General features: G+C 49.7%; 2 protein-coding genes across 8 annotated transcripts in view; one reads left to right on the top strand and one right to left on the bottom strand.

Annotated features, from left to right (window-relative positions):
- Positions 1-1,026: 1,026 nt before the first annotated feature.
- Positions 1,027-17,161, bottom strand: PPP1R3F (protein phosphatase 1 regulatory subunit 3F). Of its 2 annotated transcripts, none has more exons than XM_025468652.3 (4): positions 16,134-17,161; positions 6,620-6,675; positions 5,916-5,998; positions 1,027-2,787 (listed from the first exon to the last, which is right to left on the bottom strand). In XM_025468652.3, exons 1-4 carry the CDS (start codon positions 17,132-17,134, stop codon positions 1,495-1,497), a joined length of 2,433 nt encoding a protein of 810 aa, XP_025324437.1. In that variant the 5' UTR covers positions 17,135-17,161; the 3' UTR covers positions 1,027-1,494. The 2 variants fall into 2 exon arrangements, with proteins under 2 accessions (XP_025324437.1, XP_035567499.1); XM_035711606.2 differs by lacking the exon at positions 16,134-17,161 and adding an exon at positions 7,437-16,110.
- Positions 16,679-26,646, top strand: part of FOXP3 (forkhead box P3) — a 19,647-nt gene continuing 9,679 nt past the window's right edge. For 2 of the 6 annotated variants that reach the window (XM_035711611.2, XM_025468655.3), the window contains exons 1-3: positions 16,679-16,795; positions 20,065-20,241; positions 20,537-22,115. The gene's annotated coding sequence lies outside the window, so the exon portion shown is untranslated. Of the gene's footprint in view, positions 16,796-16,952; positions 17,058-17,472; positions 17,525-17,891; positions 18,006-18,046; positions 18,784-20,064; positions 20,242-20,536; positions 22,116-26,646 lie in introns of those variants that run through there. The other 4 variants (XM_049107326.1, XM_049107328.1, XM_049107327.1 and 1 more) reach the window with 4 other exon arrangements.

The following is a 26,646-nucleotide window of genomic DNA, read 5'->3' as shown; positions in this document are numbered from 1 at the left end:
TAAGCTGAGCTTGTAACCACTGAATGACCAACTAAGTTCTCTAACCATGTCTCTGTATTTTCCCACATTGCTTATTTGTTCCTTCATTTTTTTCATTCAGTAGGCATTTATTGAGGACTTACTATGTGCCCAGCACTGTCCTAGAAGAATGGCCAATGAGGAAAGAGGAAAACTAGTCAAGTGTGGTGTCCTGCAAGCCAAGTAAAGAAAGATTTCAAAGTTGATAGGATGACCCACTGTGTTAAATGCTGCCCATAGGTCAAGTAAGATGAAGTCTGGGAGGTGGCCATTGATACACCAATCATATATCATCAGTGACTTCAGCACTTTTGGAAGTGGTTGAGCAAACGATCTGATTGGGACTGTTACAGAAAAGTACTGGAGCCCTGGAGGAGAATGGAAGAAAGTTGGTGTAAACTTTTTCTGTGAAAGGAAGTAAATATATGGTGTTTTATTTTGCTGTGCAGAGATTTTTTATTTGCATGCAGTAAATATATCTATCCTTTCTTTCAAAGTGTCTGGGTAACCTGCTTTGAGTTAGAAATGCAATGCCTGTGGACAGCAACTCTGGTATGAATTCTTCACAGCACATTAACTCCTCTGTCCCTTCTGAGACCTTCCCGATCTTGGGGACAGAGGGGTCTCCTCCTGGTATCAGAGGCCTTTTTTTTTTTCAGTAACTTCAAAACCTTGTGGCTGATTCATAACTGGTATTCCCACATCTACAGCTGATCACATCCATCACTACAGCCACGTGTTCGACAGCAAACCCTCATATGGCAATCATTCTTCCTCCCTCCCTGGCAGAATATAGAAAAGACCAAAGGACCTGCCCCTCCAAAGACCACCAGACCACACGGAGTAGGACCATAAGGTGAGGTGACACAGATCCTCAAGGGCATATTGAAGCTGTAGCAGCAGGCATGGCCATGTCCCACGCCCAACTCCCCACCTTGAGCCTCCCACAGAACATGACCACCCCACACATGCAGGCCCAAACAAGAGAACACTGTACAGTAAGACACATCATTTTTCATAGAGCTCTATTGTGGCATATAATAATAGGTACTCTATATAAATTAAATTAAAAATAAAGCTCCAGCAGGTTGCACAGGTTGGCTGTTAATAAATATATCTCTGGGTAATTGTGCCCCAAGACCAGCTCACGACCACTCTCCCTCGTCCAGAGAATTATACAAAAATAAATACAGGCTTGGGGGGTAGGGAGGACATGCCCAGTTCCCTTCTGAAAAGATATCTCACACCATCCACCGAGCCCTGTTCCCCTCCACTGGTATCACCGCAAGAAGCCCTGTGCCCACAAGTCCTCAGGGATGGGAAGGTCTCTTTCCAGTCAGGCATTCTCAGAAGCAAAAGACCCCTCACTATACAAGCCACATAGCCCATCAGAAGCCCCTGGGGGGGTATAGGGACTGCCTACCCCAGACTCCAAAGAGGGGGAAGCCTATCATTGCTGCGCCCCATAAGCAGCCTCTACGAGAACCAGGCCAGAGAGAGGCACAGTGCAAGCACCAGGAGGGACATACCACTGTTCAGAGCCACAGGGACCACCACCAACCCAGCCAGGACCCCCAGAGTCTGGGTCAAGGGCCCCCAGAGCTGGGGAGGTAATATACACAAACATTCTGCAGGGGCTGCTAAGGTGGGAGACTTCTTTGGAGGATCAAGGCTTGGGCCTGGACCCTCCTCATCCTGGGAGCTCATGTGGGGCCTGGCCAGGCTAGGACAGACTGCAGCCCCCGAGGGACCAAGAAGGGTAAGACTTTGCCCCCGTAGGACTGGAGCGGCTGGCTCCTTACCAGATATGGGAACCAAGCTGTCTGCCCACTCAGTGGTAAACTCCATCCGGCCTTCCTTCCCCCCTGGGGACCCGGTCACCCCAGATGTCACCCTACTCATATGCAAAGAATCAGTGTCCTTGCCCATCCCTTTTTCTGGAGCCCTGGTGAACTGACCCTCTGCACCCAGAACCACAGGGCTGTCACATCCCGAGCCCTCTGCCCATGGAAGCCACACATCTCCCATAGTGGCTACCACAGAATGGGCCCCAGAGAGGATTTCCGGAGGTGATTCCTTGGGGGTGTCCCCTTCTGGGCTGGAGGGTATGACAGAGAGTCCCTCTTCGCCCTCCCCCTCCTCATCAGGGTCTTCAGTGTCCTTGATAAGCTCCACACCACGCCCCAGCCGGGCATAATGCAGTGTGATCTCCTCAGCCAGGGCACTGTTCAGGGCCCGCTCAGGGCCAGGCCACTTCAAGATCAGGTCTCGGTCCGTGAGTATGCCCAGGGGATGGCTGGGGGACACCCCCCCATCTGTGGGGCCCTCCCCACCACCTCCTGCCCCACCTGCAGCCACAGCAGCCCGCAGGCGGCTCAGGTGGGATAGGTAGAGCTGCTCCAGCTCCTGGTCAATGGTGTCCTCGCCAAGCAGCTCCTCCAACCCACTCACAACCTCCAGACCCCCAGGGGGTTCATCAATAATAGCCCCCACCATGGAGTCCTTTCGGCCCCCTCCATGCTCTCTCGATACTTCCCACGTGGCCTCCACCTGTTGCTGGTTGGGTTCCAGGAGAGGCCCGGGTGCCCCCTCACTTGCATCGGGCCCTGAGGCCTGGTCCCTGGGGGAGCCCCCCAGGCCACAGAGAGAGGAAGAGGGGAGAATCCTGATGGCTGGTGCCTGGGGGACCTCTGTGAAAGCCACAGGTGGATTGCTTCTGGGGACGTCACCTTCTTCTGGGGGTTTGCCAGTCACTGTAACTTCAGAAACCTAGAGCCATGGGGTGGGAGGGCAGGGCAGGAGGGGAGAGAAAGGGAAAGGAATGAAGTAGAGGAGGGGATGGGACAAGCAGAGAAAGTGAGAGCTAACGACAGCCCACACCCAGCCCCACAGGTGTTTCCAGATAAACCTTCCCTAAAGGGCCCTCTCTAGTTCTCCAAACCCCAGAACCTATGTCATCTATATTAAAATAACAAAATCAGATGGAGTAAAATGGGACTTCTGCAGATCATAAAGCTAAGGAATGCAGTTAGCAACAATATTTGGTGAAAGGCTATCAGTAAATACTGTCAGTTGACCTTCAAAACATACCCAGAATATCCTCACGTATTTTCTCTTTTAAAACAATTTATTTTAACAAGGCCTAGAAACGACAACAACCACACCGAGAACCCATATCCTGGTTTCTAAACACCGTTCTCCACTAAAAGGAACCAGAGTTTTCTAAATAAATGACTGCTTCCAGGTTTGGGGCAGGGAAAGTACAAGATGAGTCTAAGATATGCTGTCATTCTAGAATGCGAGTTAGTGTTCAAAGAATGATGGGGATATATTCAAAAGGACTTTGGAACCAATGTAAATAAGTTTCCACTGGCTAGAGATAGTTCAATTTAAACATCAAAATAAATAAATAAATGGAATGGATTGAAACTTATCAAATATGTTTCAAATTCGTGAGTTAGTAATAATATACCCAAACCAAAAATCCTTTAACTGGTCAACTTCAGAGAAGTTCATTTTTTCTGAAAACTAGTAAATAAAAAGGAAAAAATTTATACAGCTTTTTCAATACAAATTATATATCCTCAAGGCAGCCAAACAGTTGATATGAGAAAGTTTCTCTTTAGAGAAGAATTCCAATTAATAAATAAAATGGGAACAAGAGAATTAAACAGAATCAATTCAAGTTAAATTCATTTAATAATAATAGATTGTATTTAATTAATCAATTTAATAAAATTGATAGTTTAATAAAGTACATTAGTTAATTTAATAGATCACATTAATCAAATGGAATTAATATATTAATAAAAATAGAGTAAGAAATGTGTTTCCATGTGGATGCAATCAGCCGAAACCAGACTGTGGGAAACTCTACAGGACAAACAAGGGCTCTTCAACAAACAAATTGCCAGAAAAGTGAGGGAGATTGAAAAATCTAAAAAAGGGACACCTTGGCGGCTCAGTTGGTGAGCATCAGCTCAGGGTGTGATCCCAGGGTCCGGAATCGAGTCCCACATCGTGCTCCCTGCGAGGAGCCTGCTTCTCCCTCTGCCTATGTCTCTGCCTCTCTCTCTCTGTGCCTCTTACAAATAAATAAATGCTTTTTTTAAAAAAGAAAAATCTAAAAAAGCCCCATCCACCAAATGCAATGTGTTGACCTGGTTTGGATCCTACAACACCACTGAGATAAGGAAATTTGAACACTTATCAACTATTTGATGATATTATGGACTGACTGCTAATTTCCTGAGGTGTGATGCTACATTGTGGTATGTGTGTATGTGAGTGAGTGTGTGTGTGTGTGTGTGTGTGTGTGTAAGAGTGCTTAATTTTCTGAGATACAAACTGAAATATTTATGGATGAGATAATGTCTGGATTTTTCCCAAATAATTCCATAGGCAGTGGTGGGGGGGCAGAGGGGGTATGGAAATAAGTAAGCACATACAGGGATTAAAATCTGTTGAAGCTTGGGTGATAGGCATATGTGAGTTCATTATACTAATCTCTTCTGATATGTTTGCAAATCTTTGTACTTGGGATTCCTGGGTGGCTCAGTGGTTGAGCGCCTCCCTTCGGCTCAGGGCGTGATCCCGGGGTCCCAGGATAGAGTCCTGCATCAGGCTTCCTTTTTTTTTTTTAATTTATTTATTCATGATAGTCACATGGAGAGAGAGAGAGAGGCAGAGACACAGGCAGAGGGAGAAGCAGGCTCCAAGCACCGGGAGCCCAATGTGGTACTCGATCCCGGGACTCCAGGATCGCGCCCTGGGCCAAAGGCAGGCTCCAAACCGCTGCGCCACCCAGGGATCCCCTGCATCAGGCTTCCTGCATGGAGCCTGCTTCTCCTGCTGCCTGTCTCTGCCTCTCTCTCTCTCTCTCTCTCTGTCTCTCATGAATAAATAAATAAAATCTTAAAAAAAAATCTTTGTACTAACACACACACACACACACACACACACACACACACACATACACATGACATCTCCAGAATCTCTGCCTCCCTGCCAGCAAGGGCATCACTGGCCTGGAACACGGCAGCAGCCTCCCCCTGGTGGGCGTGGGGGGCCTGCTCCCACCCTTGCCCTTATAGCCTGTTTTCCTCACAACAGCCAGAGGGAGCCCATTAAATCCTAAATCAGATCATGGCCCTTCTCTGCTCTCAAGCCTTCTGACCCTTCCATGGCTCCCCTGTCACTCAGAGGAAAAGCCAGAGTTCTCTCCCAGGCCCATGAGACCCTAGGCGATCTGTCCCCAACCTGTCTGACCTTACCTCCTGCTGCTCCTCCCCTCCCCCACTCACTGCTCCTCACTGTTCCTCACATACCTTTGCCATGCCTGGGCCTGAGGGACTTTGCACCTGCCTGGGATGTTCTTCCCCTAGTTGTTCACATGTCTCTCTCCCACGTTCTCCAGATTTTTGCTCAAATCTCACCTACCATGACAGCCTCCCCTGGCCACCCGATCTAAACTCACAAAACATCCCCCCCACCCCCATGTATATGTGTATGTGTCTCACATGTGTGCATGTGCACACACACACTCCCCATCCCTTTATTTTTTTCCTTAGACCTCACCATCATCTAAAATATCATATATTTTGACTATTATTTGTTTTGTCATGTCTCACTCCATTAAAATGTAAATAAGCCCCATGAAGACAGAGTGGTCACAACCATCTTCCCAATGCCTTAAACTGCTTAGCATGGAGCAAGCACTCAATAAATATTTGCTAACTTAACAAAGCTCAGGTAAATAACTGCATTTCTACCCCTCTGCCATCAGGTTCTGATTTGGGAGGCCTCCCTCCGACCCAGGGCAGACCTGGAGCAAGTCGGCCCCCACCACTCAGTCTCCCACTGGGCTGTCCATCCAGAGGCTGCCAGGGCCTACTTACCTGAAGTGTCATCTGAGGCCATGGACGGAGAGGGGTGGGGGCCACCAGGGGACCCACTGACTCCTGGACTTTAGGGCGTTCCGCTGGAGAGAAGAGAAGGGTAGTGTTGGGGTGAGGAAGGTGTACAAGCAGGCCTGGTTTAGTTTTTTTTTTTTTTTAAATCTGCTCTTCTGGCTACTTGGCAGTTTTGCTTCTGCAGCTTTCTGTGACACTCTAAGGCAGAGGGCACCTCCTAATTTGTATGAAGGAAACAGGGAGGGACACCTGGGTGGTTCAGTGGTTGAGTGTCTGCCTTCAGCTCAGGGCATGATCCCAGGGTCCTGAGATTGAGTCCGACATCAGGCTCCCTGCAGGGGAGCCTGCTTCTCCCCCTGCCTATGTCTCTGCCTTTCTCTGTATCTCTCATGAATGAATAAATAAAATCTTAAAAAAAAGAAAAGAGGGAGAGGGTGCCTGAGGGGCTCAGTTGGTTAAGCATCTGCCTTCGGTTCAGGTCATGATCCCAGAGTCCTGGGATCGATGTCAGGCTCCCTGCTCAATGGGGAGTCTGCTTCTCCCTCTCCATGCCACTCCCCCCTGATCGTGCGCGCTCTCTCTCTCTCTCTCTCTCATAAATAAGTAAAATCTTTCTTAAAAAAGAAAACAGGGAGAAGAAAGAAATGGTAAATAGAAGCTAAAACCCCCAAAGCCGGCCAATTGCTTACCCATAGCAGGGGTGTTACCATCCAGGTTGTTCATCCTCAGTTCTTCCTCAGGAGGCCTGCAGGGCAAAAGGGAGAATGCATGGATCTGATGTCCTGAGAGGCCAGTTCTGCCACCCACCAGTACCTTTTGAGCCTCTGGGGTGGCCCACTCTCAAGGGACTGTGGCTATCTTCCCTCTGTCACCCCTTTCTATCCCCTAATTAGAAAAGTCCTACGCTCTCATCGTAGAAATGTTATGATACACAGGAAAGCACAAAAAAGGGGAAAAGCCACGCATCAGCCCGAGGCAACCACTAGCACCATTTTGGAAAATTTAATTCCAGATATTCTACAAAAATCACTTAGATTCTGCAGATGACATTTCACCACTGGCTTTGTCCCTGTAACAGTAAGAAGCATGACTATATACTTTTGTCAACGTGTGATATGGCTGCCTACTCTCATGGCAGCTCACTGTAACGTATGTACCCATTCCCAACCTACTGAGCAGCTAGTTTGTTGCCTTGGTTTTACTCTCACGAAGCAGACTCTGGCAGATGTGGTTGGGCATGGCTTTACAAGCATTCTGGATCATTTCTTTGGGGGTACATTCCTAGCTGTAGAGGAGCATGCTTTTTCCAAGAAAGGGCAGGCAAGGACTTTGGGACTCAGAAAGCAGCAAAGGGAAGAAAGGAAGCAACTGGATAACCAAAAGGAGACCAGTGGAAAAAGGAAGTAAACTGAGGTCACAAAAACCTGGGTCCCTCCACCAACCCTCCACCCGTCACCCTACCAGCCTGGCCAACCACCTAACCTTTCTGAGCCTCACCCTCCTCACCTTAAAACAGAGCACAGGACAGCCAGGATGTGCACACCAAGCACAGGGCAGTCAGGGGAAATGAGGACATCAAGCCAGACACCGGGGCCTGGCACTGAGCGGGGAGGTGGGGGAGCTGAATCTACTGTAGATATTCATGAGGATTGGTCTTCCTCCACCAGGCAAGTCAGGCCCCGAGCAAGGTCTAAGTGGCACAAGGCAAGTGTATTTCAGCCAGTCTCTGCCAGGGGTGGGGTCACAGGGATCATGGAGAAATCGCTGTTCTCATTCTCAGAAATGAGTGCCAAATGTTGACAGATGAAGACAAATGAGAGGGAAGTGTTAACAAAAACATGAGCGGGGACAGAGAGGAGCTGAGGCAATTGCTCAGACCTTTTTCTTCCCAAAAGGTAATATGATTATGTTGACATTTCTGCAGATGGTTGCAACTTTTTGAAAACACATAATCAATTACCTCACAGAAACCGAGGATCACTAGATGACCTGAATACCCACTATGATGCTGGGCACTGTTCTATGCACTTCACCTATATTAATGTAATCCTCACAACAATTCTGTGAGGTAGGTACTTTTAATCCTGTGAAGTAGGCAGTATTATTATCTGCATCTCACAAATGATGATGAGGGAGCCGAGGAAACAGCTCAAGGTCACACAGCAAGGATCCAAACCTAAGCCTTTCAGCTCCCATGTCTAAATTTGAGCTCTCAATCAACACACTGCTACTTCCTGGACGAGGGAAACTGAGGTCTTACCTCAACCCTATCTCCGACCCTTTCTGGAAGTAGATAGAGGCGGGCAGCAGTAATAAGACAACATCTCTCCTTCTTCTTTCATTTGGGCTTTTCTTTGGACCTGCCTTTTGCCCATATATTCATTCTCAGTTTCCCTGCCTTCATGGGACATGTGCCTAGATCAACAGACACAGCAGTGGCTGCAAGGTCCCTCAGGGAAGAAATGTGAACCAGGTGCATAGATCTAGAGTCTAGAAGCCCCAGAAGGGACCATCTATCTTTCTCCAATGACTAGGGCTCGTGCACCTCACCAAAGGTATTTGAATCTGAATATTACAAGGCCCTGGAGTGAGTAACTCTGGAAGCCTGGCCACCAACTCCTGAGCATCATGGATAAGAAAGGGGTATTTGGAACAAACCAGCTTGATCGTGCACCAGGTCCCACCCTCCTCCCCCCAGTAAGTTTAAAGTCAAGGGCTTTGGACTTGTGGCCCAAAACAATTTCTACTGACTTCTTTTGCTGGTGTAAACCTTCATTAGAAAAATGTCACCTTCCTAGGATCTTCTAAAGCAAGCTTCTTAAAGAAGACCCACAAACAGAAGGGCAGCCCTTCCTCCCAGGGGCAGGACGAGGCAAGCCATCCCCTACCATCTGGTTCAGTGCTGACACGCACAACCAAGCTTCTAAATACCACTCCAGAGTCCTGAATGTACACGAGAGAGTAAAGAGTGTGGGGGTGGGGGGTGACGGGACACAGGATGCAGCCAACCAGAAGGAAAAGAATTCCACAGTTCAGTTGAAGAAAGAAGAGAGAGAAGAAAAACAAACACAAAACAAATTGTTCAGCCCCCAAAGCATCTCTTCTGCAGCCAAGGAGCGTGAGAAGAGGAACTTCCAAAAATCAGGTCAAGCAATTCAGCTGATCCCAAGATCCACAAAGTCAGCAGAAGTACACAGGGCACTCTCCATACCTCTGAAGTCAGAGAGATGAAAGCAGAAGGCACAAGCATTTATTGTTCATCTCCTCCAACGTGGGCCCTTTTCATTGATACACCAAGTCATTTGAAAACCTTCACATCCATCCTTCAAAGAGACATTCTTCCCTTTTTACAAATGCGGAAACTGAGGCTCAAGGAACCATGTCTCTACACCCACTAACTACATACCACACTGATAACAATCCAAAGTGGGCTCCATTTTGAAGACAGTGTTTGAAACTGTGGGCTGAAGAAAAAAAAAAAACTAAATATCCTTGAACTGTCTTTCACAGTAAACAGTCAGGGGCAGCTATGACTTTAATCAAAAGGAGGATAGTAAGAGAAATGGGGTACAAGTGTATACTGACTCACTGATCAGTAACAGAGAAGAGGGGTTCTTAGAAAAATGGGGAGGGAGGAGATTAAGAACAAAACTGTACCTCCAGGGTGCTTGCTAATTTTCGAGAAGGAAACCTGCTCTTTTGGCACTGGCCCCACAAATGCCACATGCTATCTCCTCAAGGGCAGTAGGCAGTAGTGGGCCTGCATCCAGGATGCATCCTTGGGGTGTTCTCTAGAACTAGTCAAGACGCGCAGCCTAGAAGGGGCCACACCAATATCCTGGGTGTGAAATTCCTCCTGCCATCAGGAAACTCAATGACCGCTGACCTCAGACGACACCCGGGGGGGTGGGGCAGGAGGTGAGATTTCAGAAAGAGGTGCCATTGGCCCCAACCTGGGCCAGCCGGAGACAGAACAAAAAAGTGAATCGTCAGAGTGAGGGCAAGGGGGGGCTGACAATCCCCAATGGGGAAGAGCAAAGCAGACTTTCAGAGCAGTCACATCACTGCCCCTACCACCCCGAGTCCTCTGGGAGCACCCCCAACATTGTTTTCAAAGAACCCAGCCAGCCCAAAGTGGGTCACATGCTGAAACCCAAAGGGAAACTCAACAGACCCCAGCTCCCATGTAGTCAACTCAAAGATAATGCTGACTCTCCAGGGGGTCAGATGGCTTCAGAAACCTGCCCCTCGATACTTGGAATTCTGGTTACCCCAAGCCATCTGCTTTCTGAAAAGAACAGGGTTTGAAGTGGCTGTAAAAGCCACCACATTCTGCGGGGGCATTGTTCTGCCTTCCCCGACTACAGTCTGTGTCAGTAGCAACTCTGAGACTTACAGCCCATCCAGCGAGGTGGAGGAAGGAGAGCAGTTTATCACTGCCATGAGCTTCTTTTACAGCAGTGACTTCATTTGTTTGGCGGTAACCCACAGTAAGAAATACATTTTACATCATAAGTCAGCACACCCATGCATGTGGAAATATACATATATAGAACTGAAAAAGTTGTTCTTTGAATGAAACAACACTTACCTTTACTATGTGTTAGGATGCACGCTGATAATTTCCTATGCTAGTTTTTTTCTCTAATATTCGTTGTGATCCAGGAAATTGATGATTCCACAGCTCAATGAAGGGTCAGGATGTGTACTTTTGAATAACCTCAGCTCTGCCACCTACCAGCTGTGTGACCTGGAGCAAGTCACTGAACCTTCGTAAAGAAGGTATAATGGTAACAGCTATCTCAGAGGGCCATGAATTCAGGAAAGAGTGGAACGTCGCCTATGAAGTGCTAACGAACACCAATCCCCCTCCAATCTCCCACTGAGGGAAAACTGAGGCTTTGAAAAGGAAAGCAACTTGCCCACCGATGTCCCACTGGTTAAGATGTACCACCCAGCCTGGTATAGCAGTTGAGAACTGGGGAACTAGAGCAGGACCGCCCTGGCTCAGATCTAAGCTCTGCCACTTCTATAGCGGGTGGCGTCTGTCCACACCCTTAACCATGATGCCCTACTGACTGTGGAGTAAAAGAGGACCACTTTCTCACAAAATCCTCACTTTCCAGACAACTAAGATGGCCCTTGGCCTGTCCTGTTTCAACTTTGATTGTTCTGGTTTCCCCTGAGGCTGCCAACTCAAGATAGCAAATTGGGTCCCCATCCATTCAGCAACAGGTGACCTAAAAATCAGAGGCCTTACTGTGCATCAGCCCAGTGACAGACCCTGGAGACGCAATGGTGAGCACCTCAACTAGGAAGCTTACAATTTCGTGTGGAGGAAGACATTTAAAAAAATAACTCACACTCATTCTTTCAACAAACATTTATTGAGCACCTGTTAAGTGCCAGGCACCATGGCAGGCCCTGCAGGAATACAGTGGTGAACCAAAGCAGACCGTGTCCCTACCCCTCACGGAGCTTACAGTCTAAGAGGGCAGGGAGGGTCATCCAATAATCCCCTAATGAAGGTCTAACTGCAAACTGAGGTCGGTGCCTTCAGGAAAGGATGAATGCCCTAGAACAAAAAGGGCCCTGGCCCAGACTCCAGGGTCAGGATGGGCTTAGGATGCTTAGAAGGAAGATATAAGCAAGGGAGGGGTAGGGAAGAGGCCGCTCAGGAACACTTTCAGGGAGGTGATGGATGTGATCTTGAACACGGGATGCATCTTTGGGACATCAGCCAAGTGGAGACACCGAGCTTGGCTATGTGAGGTGGAAGGAAATAGCAAGGAGAAGGGCCAGAGTGTTAAGAGGAAAGCAGCAGAGCGTGGTCCCAAGGCAAGAGAAGACTGTTTTTTTAAGAAGGAGGGATCAACCGCTTCAAGAAGAAAACCAAAACCACCTATGGAATCTGGCAGATGTTGGGGGGGGGGCAGCTGAAGCAAACGGAGGAGTGTGGGGAATTCTTTAGAAGGGGGAGTCCGTAATGAACGGGGGTGATTAGGTGCTGGCCAAGAGCAGCAGGGACAGAGGTGAGGTCAAAGAACAGGTTTTTAAGAAAGCAGAGACACTAGCACACATAAAGGCTGAGAGGATCAGCAAGGAGGGTGGTTGAAAAACAGCCAGGAGAGAAAGGTCAAGTTCTGGAGCAAGTGGCAGAAAATAGGACCCAGGGCATAAGTCCGGGGAGGGGGGAATGGCCTGAGTAAAAGGACCCTCTTCTCCCCTGTAACACAAGGGAGGGAACTTAGTTTGCAGGCTTAGGGGCTGCAAGTTGTGGGGAGTTCCCTTCTTATGGCTTCATTTTGTTTTTTGAAGCAGGAAGTCTGAAGGTAAAGAACATGTGAAAAGAGTCACATCAAAGTGGAGACAAGAGTGGATCAGAAAAATAGAACAGGACTGCCAGGCAAGCTGGAAAATGAGCTTAAATTTGTGGCAACACACATCTGTTCTGCTATGTGATGTTCTTCAGCAGGGCTCACCTGCTCCATGTTATGAACACACTGAGGCCTGAGGATGTTGGGATGGACAGGCTTCCCAGAGGAAGCCCTCTTAGGACTGAAGGACCAAACTGAGGAGACAGAGAGGAGCACAGGACCAACATTCCTGGTGAAGGAAAACAGCATGGGTGGAAGGCCCTGAGACAGTAAGGGGCAAGGCACCTCAATGAGACCGTGGTGACAGGAGCTCAGAAGGCAGAGGATGGTGTGAAATGAGACTGGCAGCTGCAGATGCCAGACTGGAGGACAGGGCAGGGGGATGCTTGAAGGCCATGCTGAGGCTTTCTTGGTCTTTATTTTTAAGAGGAATGGGACACCTTCTAAGGGTGTTAAGCCAAGGCAGACCAGGAGGGCTCCTCCTGACACCAGTCCTAGGACTCTGGACTCTGGGAGCCTCTGTTTGCTCATCCAGGAAAGGGATAAAAACAGTCTCTCTCACAGGGAATGTTGAAAGGATTGTATGAGGCCTTTGCACCCAAACCCTCAGCAAAATACCAAGCACAGAGTAGGGTCTCTGCCAGGCCTCATGTACCAAGCCCTCCGTCCCTGCTTTTCCCCACCCAGTACCGCTACAAAACCTTTGATAGCTGAGTGCCAGCCTCCATCTTTTTCTCTGTTTGAACCTAGCACTGTGCCCAGCACATAGTAGGCCCTCAACAAACGCTTGTTGATGGAACATCTCTAAGCCTAAGGGTTATCCAAAGCCTGGTCCAGCGATCCCAGGAATGCAGCCATTTCGGTTTCTGAGCTGTAGCCCAATGGCTACCACAGACCTCCCGTGCCCCCACCTGACACGGCCATGCCCAGTTCACGGTGGGCCTGCAGCCAGTACTTCTGAACAAGAAACCCTCTACCATGGGGTTCCCACGGGTTAAGCCTATCCCCTGAGATCAGCTACCATTTCCCAAGAGGGCTGGGTTGCAGGGGGCAGCTGTTCTTCAACAGCACTCCAAGTCACCAGCAGCACACAGCTTTTACAACAATAATAAGTTGAAATGTACTCGCTAAGAAAGCCACCGACCTACAAAGAAAATCTTACCGCTGATCTTGCAATGAGCACCAACCTCCCCTTTGCAAGAGCTGAGATCAAAAGATAAAGAAGCTATCAAAAAGCCATCTGCCCACTTAAAATAATATCACAAGTCATGTTAGGAACCACAGACCTGGGGCCAGATACCAAAACAATTGTCTGAACGGGCTGCTTCAATTTCTCCTTAAAACCACTCATGTATTTTAAAAGAAAAACACCCTCTCCACCCACCTTGGCCCTGCGAGCTTTTGATTACTCTGTTCTCTTCCTTTTACACTCCAAAATGACCAAACTGTTACCCAAACTGTCGCATCTTCCAGACAGGGCTCCCATGACAGCCACCTGGGAAGACAACTTGGGAAAAGTGACAGAAATGAAGGGGATTCTGGGCACTTGAAACCTTGATCTGGGTGATGGCTACACAAAAGCATGCATAGGTAAAAATCCACTGAGCTTAAGATCAGTACACTTTGTATAGGTATACCTCAAAAAACGTGAAGAAGGGAGAGACTGAAGAGAGAAAGAGAGAGAGAAAGAAGTTAAAAGGAAAGCATGACCTGCTGGGAACACCAAGAATGAAATGCAGAATTACCTGACAGACCTTCCAGAAGTAAAAAAAAAAGAAAAAAAAAAAAAGTCCCTAGCACTTTCTCCCTGGTCCTGTCACTCACTAGCTGAGGGGTCTTGAGTAAGCTGGCTCACCTCCCTGAGCTACCTGTCTGCCCCTTTATTAAATGTGGATAACCAGAGCACTTATACCACAGAGCATGCACAGCAGGACTCAGGAGAGAACAGACTTGAAGCACTCAGCAGAGCTCAGTAAATGCTGGCCACTATTTCTCAGAGCCGACCACCATCCTTAAGTGCCTTGCCCATGTTTGCTGCATTCAACCCAACCAAAGCAACTGTCCGATGAGAAGACTGAGGCTTATAGGTAAAGAAACTGAGGCAAGGCCACACAGCAGGTGATGGGCAGAGCAGAGTTCAGGACTATTCAAGGAACTATATGTGTGATTCCCTAAATATAAATATAAACATAAACACAAGCTAATATTTTCTGGCACTGCTATGAGCCAGATTTGGTTCTGAGTGCTTTTACTCGTCTCCTCTGAAGTAGGTGGCGTTAATTAGCCATTTTACAGATAAGGGTATTGAGGAACAGTGTGGTCAAATAAGTTAGCCAAGGTCACAAAGCCAGTAGACAGCAGGGCTGCAATTTGAACCGAGGCACTCTGATGTCAGAACCCACTCTCTTAACACTGTAAGGAAAGGCATGCTGCCTGCCCCCTTTAGACTCTCAGGTTACTGTGGGGTTCACAGGTCGGTGAGTCGGTACTTGCCTGCTTGCTCACATACCCAGGCACACCTGCCCACCAGCCCCAAGCTAGAACTTTCTGAACCACTCACTCACAGCCCATGGCCTTGCCAGGTCCACAAACATCTTGCTGCACCCAAAGGCTTCTAATCAAGCACATACAAGGTCTAGAACACATTTTCCCATTCCCATTTCCAATCCCCCTGGAAGCAGGGAAATGTGTACATTTCTCACACATGCACAGAGACTCTACTTATCCCAGGTTAGACTCTGACACTCCAAAAGAATCAGGCCTTTGAAGCTGCTACCTTAAAAGAACTCCTAGCTTGACTGAGAAAACCTAGTCTCCTATCAGGCTTCCTGGGGTTAACTGGTCCCTTCCCCCAGGCTCTGAATGATCACAGGCAAAAACAAAGGACAAGAACTTCCAGTCCAGGATCATCTGGTTCTGCCTCTGCCAGAGCAACTGCTTCCCAGTGAGAGCATAGACTCAGCCCCTCAGTTCTGCAGGAGGCCTCGCGCTAGATTAGAGCATTAACAGTAAAGAGATGCACAGGCTTCAAGGTCAGCCATGGTGGAATTGGAAAAGCCAGGCGCCATCACTTCCTCAACCAGTTTCTCCCTCTTGAACTCTGGTTTACTACTGTCAAATGGGAATCAGATTTCCTCTTCCCCACTGGCAAGGCCCTTGGTCCACCCTACTAGGTCACTGAAGTGCTGTCCACTCCTGCACACTGCTCATCATTCACACCAACCTCATTCTCACTTCAGGACCTTTGTACTCAGTTCCCTCTGCCTAGAACACCTTTGATCCCATTTCTGTACGTAACCATTCCTCCTTTATCATTCAGGACTCAGTTTAAATGGCACCTCATCAGAAAAGTCCTTCCTGTTCCCTTTTCTACAAACTCCTCCCCCATCTGCATGACTCCACTTGCAATCTTCCAGGACTCACCTCCTTAAAGGCCTTTCCTCAACACTCTAAAGCAGCTAGCTATTCCCTCCAAACTATCCCCTTAGCCTATTTCACTTTCCTCCCAGCAACTAATCTTATCCGTACGTATCTTATCTGCTTATTTTTTTCAAACTGTCTCCCATAGGAGCCTATACGTATCCTTGAGGGCAGGGAAGATGTCTGTCTTGTTCAGTTTTACAGTGGAATTCAATTAATGAATGAATGAAACCCCAGTAATTAAAACAGAGCCTAGCACATGTTTGCCTTACTCTTTGACTAACTGATTGAATGAGTCCTCCTCCCTGTCCTGGAGAGCAGGCCTGAGGGGTTCCTAGGTTGGGATGCTTGTCCTCCATCCTAGACACAGCCCTGCGTTGGCGGAGGTGGCGCTGGCAGACATTACCTGCGCCTCACCGGCTTCATGCAGCTCTTCAGCTGCCTGGCCTCAGCCTCCACGGGACCCTGGCACTCGGGCTGTGGCTCCAGCTGCTGCAGCTGCTGCTGCTGGGGCAGCCCTTCAGCATCAGTGGGTGTGGGAGCGGGTGCGATCCGGAGCAGGACTGTGTAGTTGCGCCCTTGATTGTTGGCCCAGAAAGTGCCCTCGGGGGTCTCATAGCGCACCACGAAGTCCAGGCGCGCCCCATCGCCCGCGCCCTCAGCAAAGGGCAGCTGGAAGGCAAAGCGGTCGGTGCGGCCGCCGTCGTCGGGCGAGGAGGCGGACGCCTGGCCAGGGCCCAAGCCCAGGCCGGGATCCAGGATGGGATCTCCTGCTCCTGGTCCTCCCGCTCCTGCCCCCGGCGGGCTGCGCGGGACGTAGCGCGCTGGGTGGTCGCAGAAGGAAGCCCAGCCGTCGTGTGAGGCCCGCACGTGCACCGCCTTCTCGAAGGAGCGGTTCAGCACGCGTACCAACCCGCGCAGTACCGGCGGGCGCCCCCCAGGCACCCACACCCCGGCACCCCCGGGGACCGCTCCGGGAGGCGGCAGCAGCGCCTCCAGCTCCACCATGACGCGCCCCAAGCGCTCCAGACGGCCCGGTGCGGACGGCAGCGAAAATGTGGGCACCAGGTAAAACCCCCCGCCAGCGGGGACGGGGCACAGCGGCGAGGGCGCAGGGCAAGCCTCCTCTTCCTCCTCCCCTTCATCCCCATCCTCGCCATCGTCGTCCTCGTCAGCCCCGCCGCCGTCGCCATCTTGCCCGGCCGCCGCCGCCATCTTGCCCGCCCCGGGCCCGCCCCACGGCCGGTAGCGGCGCAGCTGCGCCAGCGGCAGCCCCAGGGCCTCGTCGGCGAACAGCACTCTCCGCGGCGCCACCGCCGCCTCAACAGAGGTGCGGGGCTCGCCCGCAGCCGGCGAGGGGGGCGCGGGATGCCGCAGCGGGGGCTCCACAGGGGCCGGGCGCGCCATATCGGCGGCGGCGGCGGCGGCACCGACGGCACCGGTGGCGGGACCGGCGGGGGCAGGGCCTGAAGGGGCGGGCAGCCAATGGGAAGGCCAGTGCGGGGGGGGACAGCGCAAGGGGGATGTAGGCGGTGAGACTAAGACAGGTAGAGCAGAAAGCCAATGGGGAGCTGTGCACGGATGACGTAGCGGCGAAGCGAGTGCAGGAGCAGCACGCAGCCAATGGGGATGCCCGAGAGTGGGCGGAGCAGGAGGCGGGATGATGGGGGAATCAATAGGGAGGCCTAAATGGGGGTGGTGCGGGGTCCGGGTTGAAAAGAGCAAAGGTGGGGCAGCCGGTGGGGGAGTGTGAGCGGGAGCGGCATGTGTGTGGCGGCGAAAATGGAATGTCTACAGGTGATGGGAGCAGCAGGGAGCGGAGAGGCCCAAAAAGCAGGAGATCCCTTGGTTGCGTAGGCGCTGGGACGCGATGATAGAGACCGTGAATGGCCAATGGGGAGCCAAGCGCCGGTGGCGTAGAGGAGATGACGATAAGATAATGGCCACAGTGAGCCAGTGGGGAGTCTTGTGATCTTGCATTGTGCCTTCAAGAGGCGGTGCTAGGGCTAAACTAGCTAATACGAAGGCTAGAAAGAGGTGACGTAAGAGCGGCCTCGGAGGCGGGACTGGAGGGACAGGGCCAATGGGAGTGGATGGTGAAGGCAGGAGCCGGGAAGAACGATGACGGATGGCCAATGAAGGAGCCAGAATGAAGCAGTTGAGACCTCAAAGGGCAGTGCTAAAACGAAATGAACCAATGCCAAGGCTAGAAAGTCTAGTGGGACGGAAGGACACGGAGGCGGAACGGAAAAGAACAGAACCAACCGGGGTGTTGGAGGTTGTGTGAAGGAGGGGGATGAACAGCCAAAAAGGAGGCCAGAGGAGGCAGTCTGGGCTGTAGGGGGGTTGGGCCGCAGAGCCATTGAATGCGCACGGCCGTTGGGAAGAGAATGGATTTACCATCTCCTTAGCCTTCCGCGACTTCTCATTGCCCCAGGGCTGTGAATGCCCAGAGTCCCTGAAGACTTAGACTGCACCCTTAGTGTGAGATCTAAGAAAGCAAAAGGGATTCTCCCGTCGCAATTACTGGGTCTTCCCTGCCCACCTCAGAACCTTTCCTTGAGCAATGCCACCAGCCAATAATGCCCTTGATGATCACCCTCAGCATTCTCCAGGACGTGGCACCATTGTTGAATGAATGGCCCAATGAGAAATCAACCTTTTTTGGAAAATTAGCTTTTTCTAACTTCAGCTCAGCGAAACACTGAGCCTGACTGTATGAGCCAGGAGTTGGTTGGACATGTTGGCATTACCAACCATGAACTAAAGTCCTGTCTTTTTTGCCCCACTGGCACTCCACACCCAAAGTGGCCGCACTTCCCTCTTTCTGTCCCCCATCTCTGCTCCTGATGTTCCCTCTGCCAGGAGAACTGCTCCTGCTTCTTCATCCTTTCACTTTCCTTTGAGGTCCTCCCTCGGGTGGGAACTGGGTGGGAACTGATACGTAGCTTTTGTCCACTGAGCATGGCCATTCATACGTTCCCCCTCCATTCTGGGAGTGTTTTCTGCTCACCTACTGTATGCAAGGTTCTGAAGCACAACATCCCAAGGAGAGGGTAGGTCCCCCCAGTAGCCTACCCCTCCTCAGGTCTGTGTCCAGGGGGAGGTGGTCATGGGTCAGGAAGGATTATTTTCAGTTGCAAGCAACAGAGGGAAAATCACAGAAGAAAAGAGGATTAAACAAGATAGAATTTGCAGGGGGGGGATCTTACTTGTAGTTAGGGCATTATCTGTGTCCTGGTCTGGCCCCAAGACTCTCATCCTTGAGCAAATTGTCAGCTCCCCATTCAAAATATTTCGTGAATCCAGCCTCTCCTGACCCCCTCCACTGCCAGCACATCATCAGTCACTGGACCACTGCAGTAGCCTATTTGTCTCAGGTTCCCCTGCTTCCACCTTCACTCCAACAACCTGTTCTATACTCAGCAGTCAGAGGGAGCCTGTTGAATCCTAAGGCAGTTTATGTCTCTCCCCTATGCACAACCCTCCTGTGGCCTCCTCCTCACTCAGAGTAAAAGCCAAAGTCCTACATGGACTACAAGGTCCTGCAGGGTCTAACCCCCAAGTCTCTTCTCTGATCTCACCTCCTACCCCTCTTCCTCTCGCTCCCACCCTTCTAACCACACTGACTACCTGGAGCAAATCACACTCCCGCTCAAGGCCTTTAAGCTGGCTGTTCCCTCTGGAATCACTTGGGTGATCCATGATCCCATGGATCCATCCCTCACCTCCTTCGAGTCTGTCAAACCCTTCCCACCCCCTGCCCCTGCTCTGGGGACTTTCACAAACCTGTCCGTGTAATCCTGTGTACTCTCCCCCAGAAACCTTCCACACAAGAGGATATAGTCCCATACAGAAAGGAGGTGGTGACCTCTGCCCCTCTCTGCCCACCTGACCCGCCAGCCCTCACTCTGTAAAGGGTCTCAGCAGCAGCAGCATCACCCCTCCCTTACCTCAAGCCCCACTCAGGTGGCCTCCTGGGATCCTGGGCCACCACCCTCACTCAGTTATCCCCCTACTTCTCTGGCCACTCCTCTCATGGAGTAAATGACAGTAAGGGAGGGATGGTCTATAGGGAGGGTATGAGGAGGATGAAGCCCACACCTCTGACCCTATAAAAGAAAACCAGTCCCCTGTCTTAAGAGGAGACAGATCCTGAGGCAAGGAATGAGGCCTCAGCCTCCGGAACTAGCCTAGTTTATGGTTATACAGGAAGTATAAGGAATGTTCAGACCCAAGTCCATGAGGAACAAGGGGTCATTAGCCTATCCCTAAAGGCAGTTCCCCAAGACTCCTTAACGAACAAGCTCCTCACACCATCTTGCTCCCAACCACAGGCCACACCTGTTAAGCCCCTGCTGTACACAAGATACCTGCAAGCCTCCAACCTGAGGACCTCATCCCACTTTGGTGCCTCCCCTGGCTGCCCAGCGTACACAGGCCATCTTTGGGTCTCAGACGTGTCCCACCAACTCAGAAACCTCAACCAGTGAAAGTTTGGTTTTGAACTAATGGTAAGGAGGGTTGGGTTTGGTTTTTTTTTTTTTTTTTTTTTTAATTGTTGTTGGCTGATTTTTTTTTTAGGTCTTTTTTTTCTGCTCACTTTTTTTTTCTTATCTTCACAAGCCAAGGTATCAGGCCCCCTCTGGGCTTTTCCAGAAAGGTGAGTCTGAGTTAAGGAAAGAAGGCTCTCCTTTCTTTCAGGGTTTCGGAGGTGGGTGGGGGAAGGTGAAGGGGTTAAGGGGTGGGTCTTGGCCACTAGATTTGTACCATGTGAATAAAAAGTGGTTTCCAATCTCTCTTCCCTAGGCCTGAAGCCAATCTTGCAGAGGGCTTGGAGTAAATATTGGATAACAGAACCCTGGTCCATGCAGGGCACTGAGGAGCCAGGGTCTGGGAGTCACAGCTATGACCGATCAGGAGAAGCCCCTGGAGTCTGGTTTCCCCTGTTGACCACTGGTTAAAGGAGGGTTCCTGGTGAAGTAAGGAAATGCAGCCGCCACTTCTTGGACAACCGTAAAACCTCACAAGCTTCAAGCCCCCAGAGGAATCTCCAAATCTCAGAACTTCCCTGTCATGGCATCCCAGAATTTTAAGATCCAAGACTGTTAGGCCCAAGGACACTGGGGGTTTTTAAGGCTGGCACCAAAGAAGGCAGAGCCCCCACTTGCCAGCTCTGTCACCGTGGACACATTGCTCGACTACTTCACACTTCTGTTTTCCCTATATGTGTAATGGCCACAATGACAAGATGGACTGCAGAAAGCCGTGGTGAGGACTGAATGTGATCATTGGGGAGAATCATTCAGCACTGTGTCTGGCATATGGAAAATTGGAGATAAATGTCAGCTATGGGGATGGTGGCTGATATTTGGAATCCTGAAACCTGGGAAACTGGGATTTTTTCAAAGTAGAAAATCGCAAAGGCTGGGGGCCTAGAAGCATCGGGTCATGGTGTCCTTGACAAAGAGAGGGCCAGTGTCCCAAGGGGCTTCTGGGATTCATGAGGACAGATGCATTAACACTGGGGGCCTCCTCAGGTCCTTCCCTGTAGGGTACCCTCCAGGTTAGAGCTCTCAAGCCCTACTACGTGATGAGACTTTGCTCCCTTTCCTCACTCAGTGATGCTAAGTGGATTCTGGGAGCCAGTGATTCTCTGACTGTTCGATTCTGTGAGTTGCGGCAGATAGAAAGGGACTCCCTGCATTTTTCTCCATGAAATGACTTCCATGCCCCCTCTGTGGGGAGATGGGTTGCAGAGCTCCTTGGGCAGTAAGAGCAGTGACGACCATATCAATTCTCCCTAAGGGAGAACTGAGGTATGGAGCAGGCCTCTGGAAACTCAGCCCTATTCAGTTTCTTTCCCTGGTGTCTCCTGACCCATCACACTCACAGTGGTATCTCTGCCTGTTTGGGACGCCTCCGTGATTTATTTGAGGTTTTTTTTCCCTTGTTTTTTTTTTTCTAACTCTACACACTTTTGTGTAAAAAACTGTGGTTTCTCATGAGCCCTGTTATCTCATTGATACCTCTCACCTCTGTGGCAAGGGGAAGAAATCATATTTTCAGATGACTCGTAAAGGGCAAAGAAAAAACCCAAAATTTCAAAATTTCCGTTTAAGTCTCATAATCAAGAAGAGGAGAAACAGAGCGAGCAAGTGAGAGAGAGAGAGAGAGCAAGAGAGAGAAAAAACTATGAGAACCCCCCCCACCCCGTGATTATCAGCACACACACTCATCGAAAAAAAAAATTGGATTATTAGAAGAGAGAGGTCTGTGGCTTCCACACCGTGGTTTTTCTTCTCGGTATAAAAGCAAAGTTGTTTTTGATATGTGACAGTTTCCCACAAGCCGGGCTGATCCTTCTCTGCCAGTCCACTTCACCAAGGTGAGTGCCCTTGCTCTTCCCCATCAAATGTGGGTCCAGTGGAAGAGATGGCAGTGAGGCAGGCACTGGGGGGTGGTCAGGAGCCCTCTGGTATCATCAAGACATGCACAGCAACTGTGGCTCCGGTCAGGTAAGATATTTTTTACAATAATAAGAGTAATAATAAATCCCAGCAGACTGATAGGTAAAGCGCTTAATCAATGCATGGGCAGAGGCAAAGATAAAGAAATTGATCGATGTGGAGATGGGCAGGATTTTATTTTAATAGGCCAACTGCCAGTCTTTATGAATTTCAGAGCTTTGAATGACTTGAACACTATCCAGGTGTAACTGGAAATTTCAACTACACCCCCCCCTTCTCTTCACCTCTTGTCTTTTCATAGCTCGCCCCATCTCCCTCTTTCCATGTTGCTCTGCCCACCCTTGTCTGTTTCCCTGACACTCAGACTCTCCACCGCTCTTTCTCAGGGTCTGCCCAGCTTTCCTGTCTCTGTCTCCTCCATCTTCACCACACCCCATCTTCTTTCCTCCGTTTCACTCCCACCATTTCTCCTGCTCTCTTGTCTAGCCTTCCACCCGCCTTCCTGCCCAACATCCAGCACAGAGCTTTGTACAGTTGGTGCCTAATGATAGTGTACTGAGTAATTCGATGAGGACATTTCCATTTTTACAAGAGTGAGCATCACTTCTCTTTGCCCCTATCGAAGGAGGATTGTGAGCTGTTGGGTCAGGCTGAGCGTTTAAATGAACCTGGGCTTGCATGGCATGAGAGAACCTCCTGGGGGGCACTTCATGCCATTGTGAATCGTGGTTTAGCTAAGTGGTCCTACCCCAGGACTGTGTGTGTGTGCATGCATGCGTGTGTGCCTGTGTGTATGTGTGTATGTGTGTGTCCAGAGTCCGTGTTCAAGAACCAAGCAGGCTGTTTAGGGCTGGAGCCAGTTCATCTCTGTAGTCTTAGCAAGTGCTCACTGTTAGCTGTTAGTATTTTTTTAACCAAATTAGAACCACTCTCTCTATTGGTTTTATTCCTGTTTTATTTAATTAGCAGGAGTGTTTTTGTAGGTCACTAAAAATTGTTTCAACATATGATCTTTTGTGGCTGTCAAGACTGTCCTCACATTGGTATGAACCATAATTGGTTTGACCCAGTGCCAATTCCCAGACATTTGGGTTATTTCTAGGTTTTCCCCATAATCATTCTTGATAGTTCCTTGGATTCCTGAAAATGGAGTTGCTGGGACAAGGGGGATGTGCATTTTTAAGGTTTCTGACCCTCTCTGCAAACTGTTCTTTCAAAAGGTTGTCCTGTTTTGTGCTTCTTGTACTCAAGCTAACCCTCGGTGGGTATTTTCATTTTTAAATCCTTTCTCAGCATAACAGGTAAGAAAAAATATTACCACATTGTTGACATTTGCATTCTTTGATTACCTATACTATCTATTAATCATCTGTACTTTTTCTTAATTGTCTGGTCATATCCTTAGTCCTAATAGGGTGTTCATCATTTTTTTCTTATTGATTTGTCATAGCTTTTTATTTAGAAAGGATATTAACCTTCCAATGGCCATACATGTATAGCAAATATTTTTCCCCAATTCATCACTCACTTTTTCTATTTGTTTATGGAGTTTTGTGATGCTATGATGTTTTTATATAGTCAAATGGGTTACTCTTTTCTTCTGTGGTTACTATCTCTGGTTTTATGCTTAGAAAGTCCTTTCCCACTTGAAAATGAGATAAATGTTCACCTGTGTTGGCTTCTAGTCTCTTTTATGGCTTCATTTTTTCCATTTGCTGTGGAGGTTAAGAGTGTGGGTACTGGAGCCAGACTGTCTGGGACAAACCCAGCCTCACCTCAAGCCATCTGTGTGATTTTTAGGCAGGCATTTAACTTGTCTGTACCTTCATTTCCTTATAGATACCATGATGATTATAGCAGCACCTGCCTCAAAGAGTTGTTGTGAGGATTAAATGTATTACCCATGTTAAGTGTTTAGCATAGGGCCTGGCACATAAGAAACCCAAGAGCAACATTAGATATTCTTATTTATCTCTTTCATAGATTTGGAATGTATTTTGGGGTACATGATGATGATGACTTTTCAAACTGGGCAGAGAGGAATTGGTGGGAAAAATGGACTGATTATTCATTCAATAACTTTGTCTTTTTCCCTTAACGTTTCCAGAAGCATTTGTCAAACAGTATATCCTCCACCATCTCCCAGTTTGAAATGCCACACTCATCACAAACTTGATTCCCTCTAGACATTGGTCTGTGATCAAGTTTTCTGTTTTGTTCTGTTCCTCAGTGTCTGAGCCATACCACTTTGCTGATTGTTGCTTTGCCATACAGTAGATTCGCTGACCATAGGCCCCCCCAGCATCTTGCCCTTCAGTTTTTGTTGTTGTTGTTGTTGTTATCTGTTGCAGCCTCAGTTCCTCCAGACAGAGATTAACAACTGTTCCTATTTGGGACATCCATGTCTATCTATTCCTACCCCCTCTCTCCCTTTCTCTCCTTCCCTCCCTCACTCTCTCTCTCCTTCTCCCTCTATCTTATTCTTTTGGTTTCTCTCATTTTCTGTTTCCCTCCTTGTGTGTACTTCTAGGACTTTCTGCTCCTGGGAGTTCCTCTTTCTCTCTCTCTCTCTCTCTCTCTCTCTCTCTCTCTCTCTCTCTCTCTCTCTCTCCTTCCCTCTCTTCCAGCATCTCTCACTCTCTGTGTATCTCTGTCCCACCTCATGTTTCTCCCATCTATCTGTATCTCTTGGTCTCTGGGTCTTTGTGTTCCCCTATGCCTATCTGTCTGTCTCTCCCTATTCCTGTTTCTTTGTCTCCATGTATCCCTGTCTTTCAGCCAGTCCCCTGGATGGAGGGGAAATTGTCGACTTGACACCCTGTAGACATGTAACAAGTCATCCAGACACGAAGTGGAAGGGCCCTGGCCCTTACCTACTCCACGCCTCTCTCTACCCAGTGTATAGAGGAGCAAACTGAGGCCTGGAAATGGGCGGGGGGGGGCTCTCTCAAGGCCTCCCAGAGATGGAGTAGCAGAGTTAAGCCCCAAGCTCAGACCATGGGGCTCTTGGCAGGACCCTGGTTTTGTCTCTCTCCCCCACTGTGGGCCTCAAGTTACTTCTCAGCACCCATGAGAGGAGGGGCATACCTGAGCTGCCCTCCAGCTGCTGCATTCCCCCTTCTGCCCTCACAACTTGGATGCTTAAACAGGCAGGAGGCTCCATGGCCACATGGGAGGCCCATCCTCACAAGAACTAGTCAGGGTGGGGTCCCAGGGTCCCCTGGGTCAGGAGGCCTTGTGGCCAGAGGGTAGTGATACTGGAAGGATATAAGTCAGTCAGTCTGGCTCTGGGTCTGGCTGTGGATAGAGCTCAACCATGTCCCCAGCGTTGGCACTGGTTCCTGGGATCTCCCATCCTGGGGCCCTTCCAGAGAGCCTGGCAGTGGGCTCTCTACTGACTGAGGCTTTTCCTGCTCCCTGCATTGAGGCTCTAGCCAAAGGCTTGCTGGTCTCTACCTCCCTCTCCTTCCCTGCCCATATTTTGTGGCATGGCTGTGAGTATGGGAACATTGTCCTAGAATGGGCAGGGAGACTGAGGCCCTGTAAGTGTTCACTGACCATCACTGACATTTTGTTAACGTTTCATGTGCATTAACTTTGGAAGAGGGGTACTATTATTGTCCCACTTTACATATGAGCCTGAGGAGAGTTATAGCTAGTTAGTGGCAGAGCCCAACCCCAGGCTAGGGGGAGTAGAGGAGATGATTCTGACCCCTCTTGCCATCACAGAACTTAGTAGGGAGGCTAAGAGGAGGCTTGCTACAATTCTAAGCCTCAAAGGCCCTATGAGGTAGGAAGTTCCAGTCCTTCAGGGAGTTCCAGTGAGTTTGGACACCATTGACATTAGCTTTCACATACTTTGCAGTTGGACCCATGGACCCCACAGAGTGGGTTTGAGATTCTGGGATCCTTTGAACCTAAGAAGCCCCCCTCTTGAAAACCCCTCCCCCAGGGTCCCAGTATCTGTCGGATCTGCATGGTACTCCCCAGGCATCAAACCTTAGGCCTCTCCATGGCCCAAGTCTACAGGGCCCAGGGCTTGTCATGGTGGCCAGATGGACGTCACTCACCACATCCGCAGGCACCCACATCACCCCCACCTGGGCCAAGACGGCTGCAGGATGGGCCAGCCAGTTCTCGGAACGAAACCCGTGGGGTGGGGTATCTGCCTCCTTCTCTTCCTCCTTGGGGCCAATGAAGCCCAGCGCATCCGGCCGCCATGACGTCAATGGCGGAAAATCTGGAGACGTGACAACAGGGCCCAGATGCAGACCCCGATATGAAAACATGCTCTGCGTCCCAGAAACATCCTCCATGCAGCTTCTGAGAAATTGTCAGAAAGGGACGCCCCAACAGACAGTGCAGGAAGCTGGCTGCCCAGCCCGGCCCTCCAGGTTCCCTACCATCAGACAGACCATATCTGTGTCCCCTTTCTGAGAATGTATCTGT

Source organism: Canis lupus, chromosome X, assembly GCF_003254725.2.
Source record: "Canis lupus dingo isolate Sandy chromosome X, ASM325472v2, whole genome shotgun sequence".
NCBI lineage: Eukaryota > Metazoa > Chordata > Mammalia > Carnivora > Canidae > Canis > Canis lupus.
Note: the sequence above shows the minus strand (reverse complement) of the source record. Positions and strands in the feature narration are given on the sequence as shown.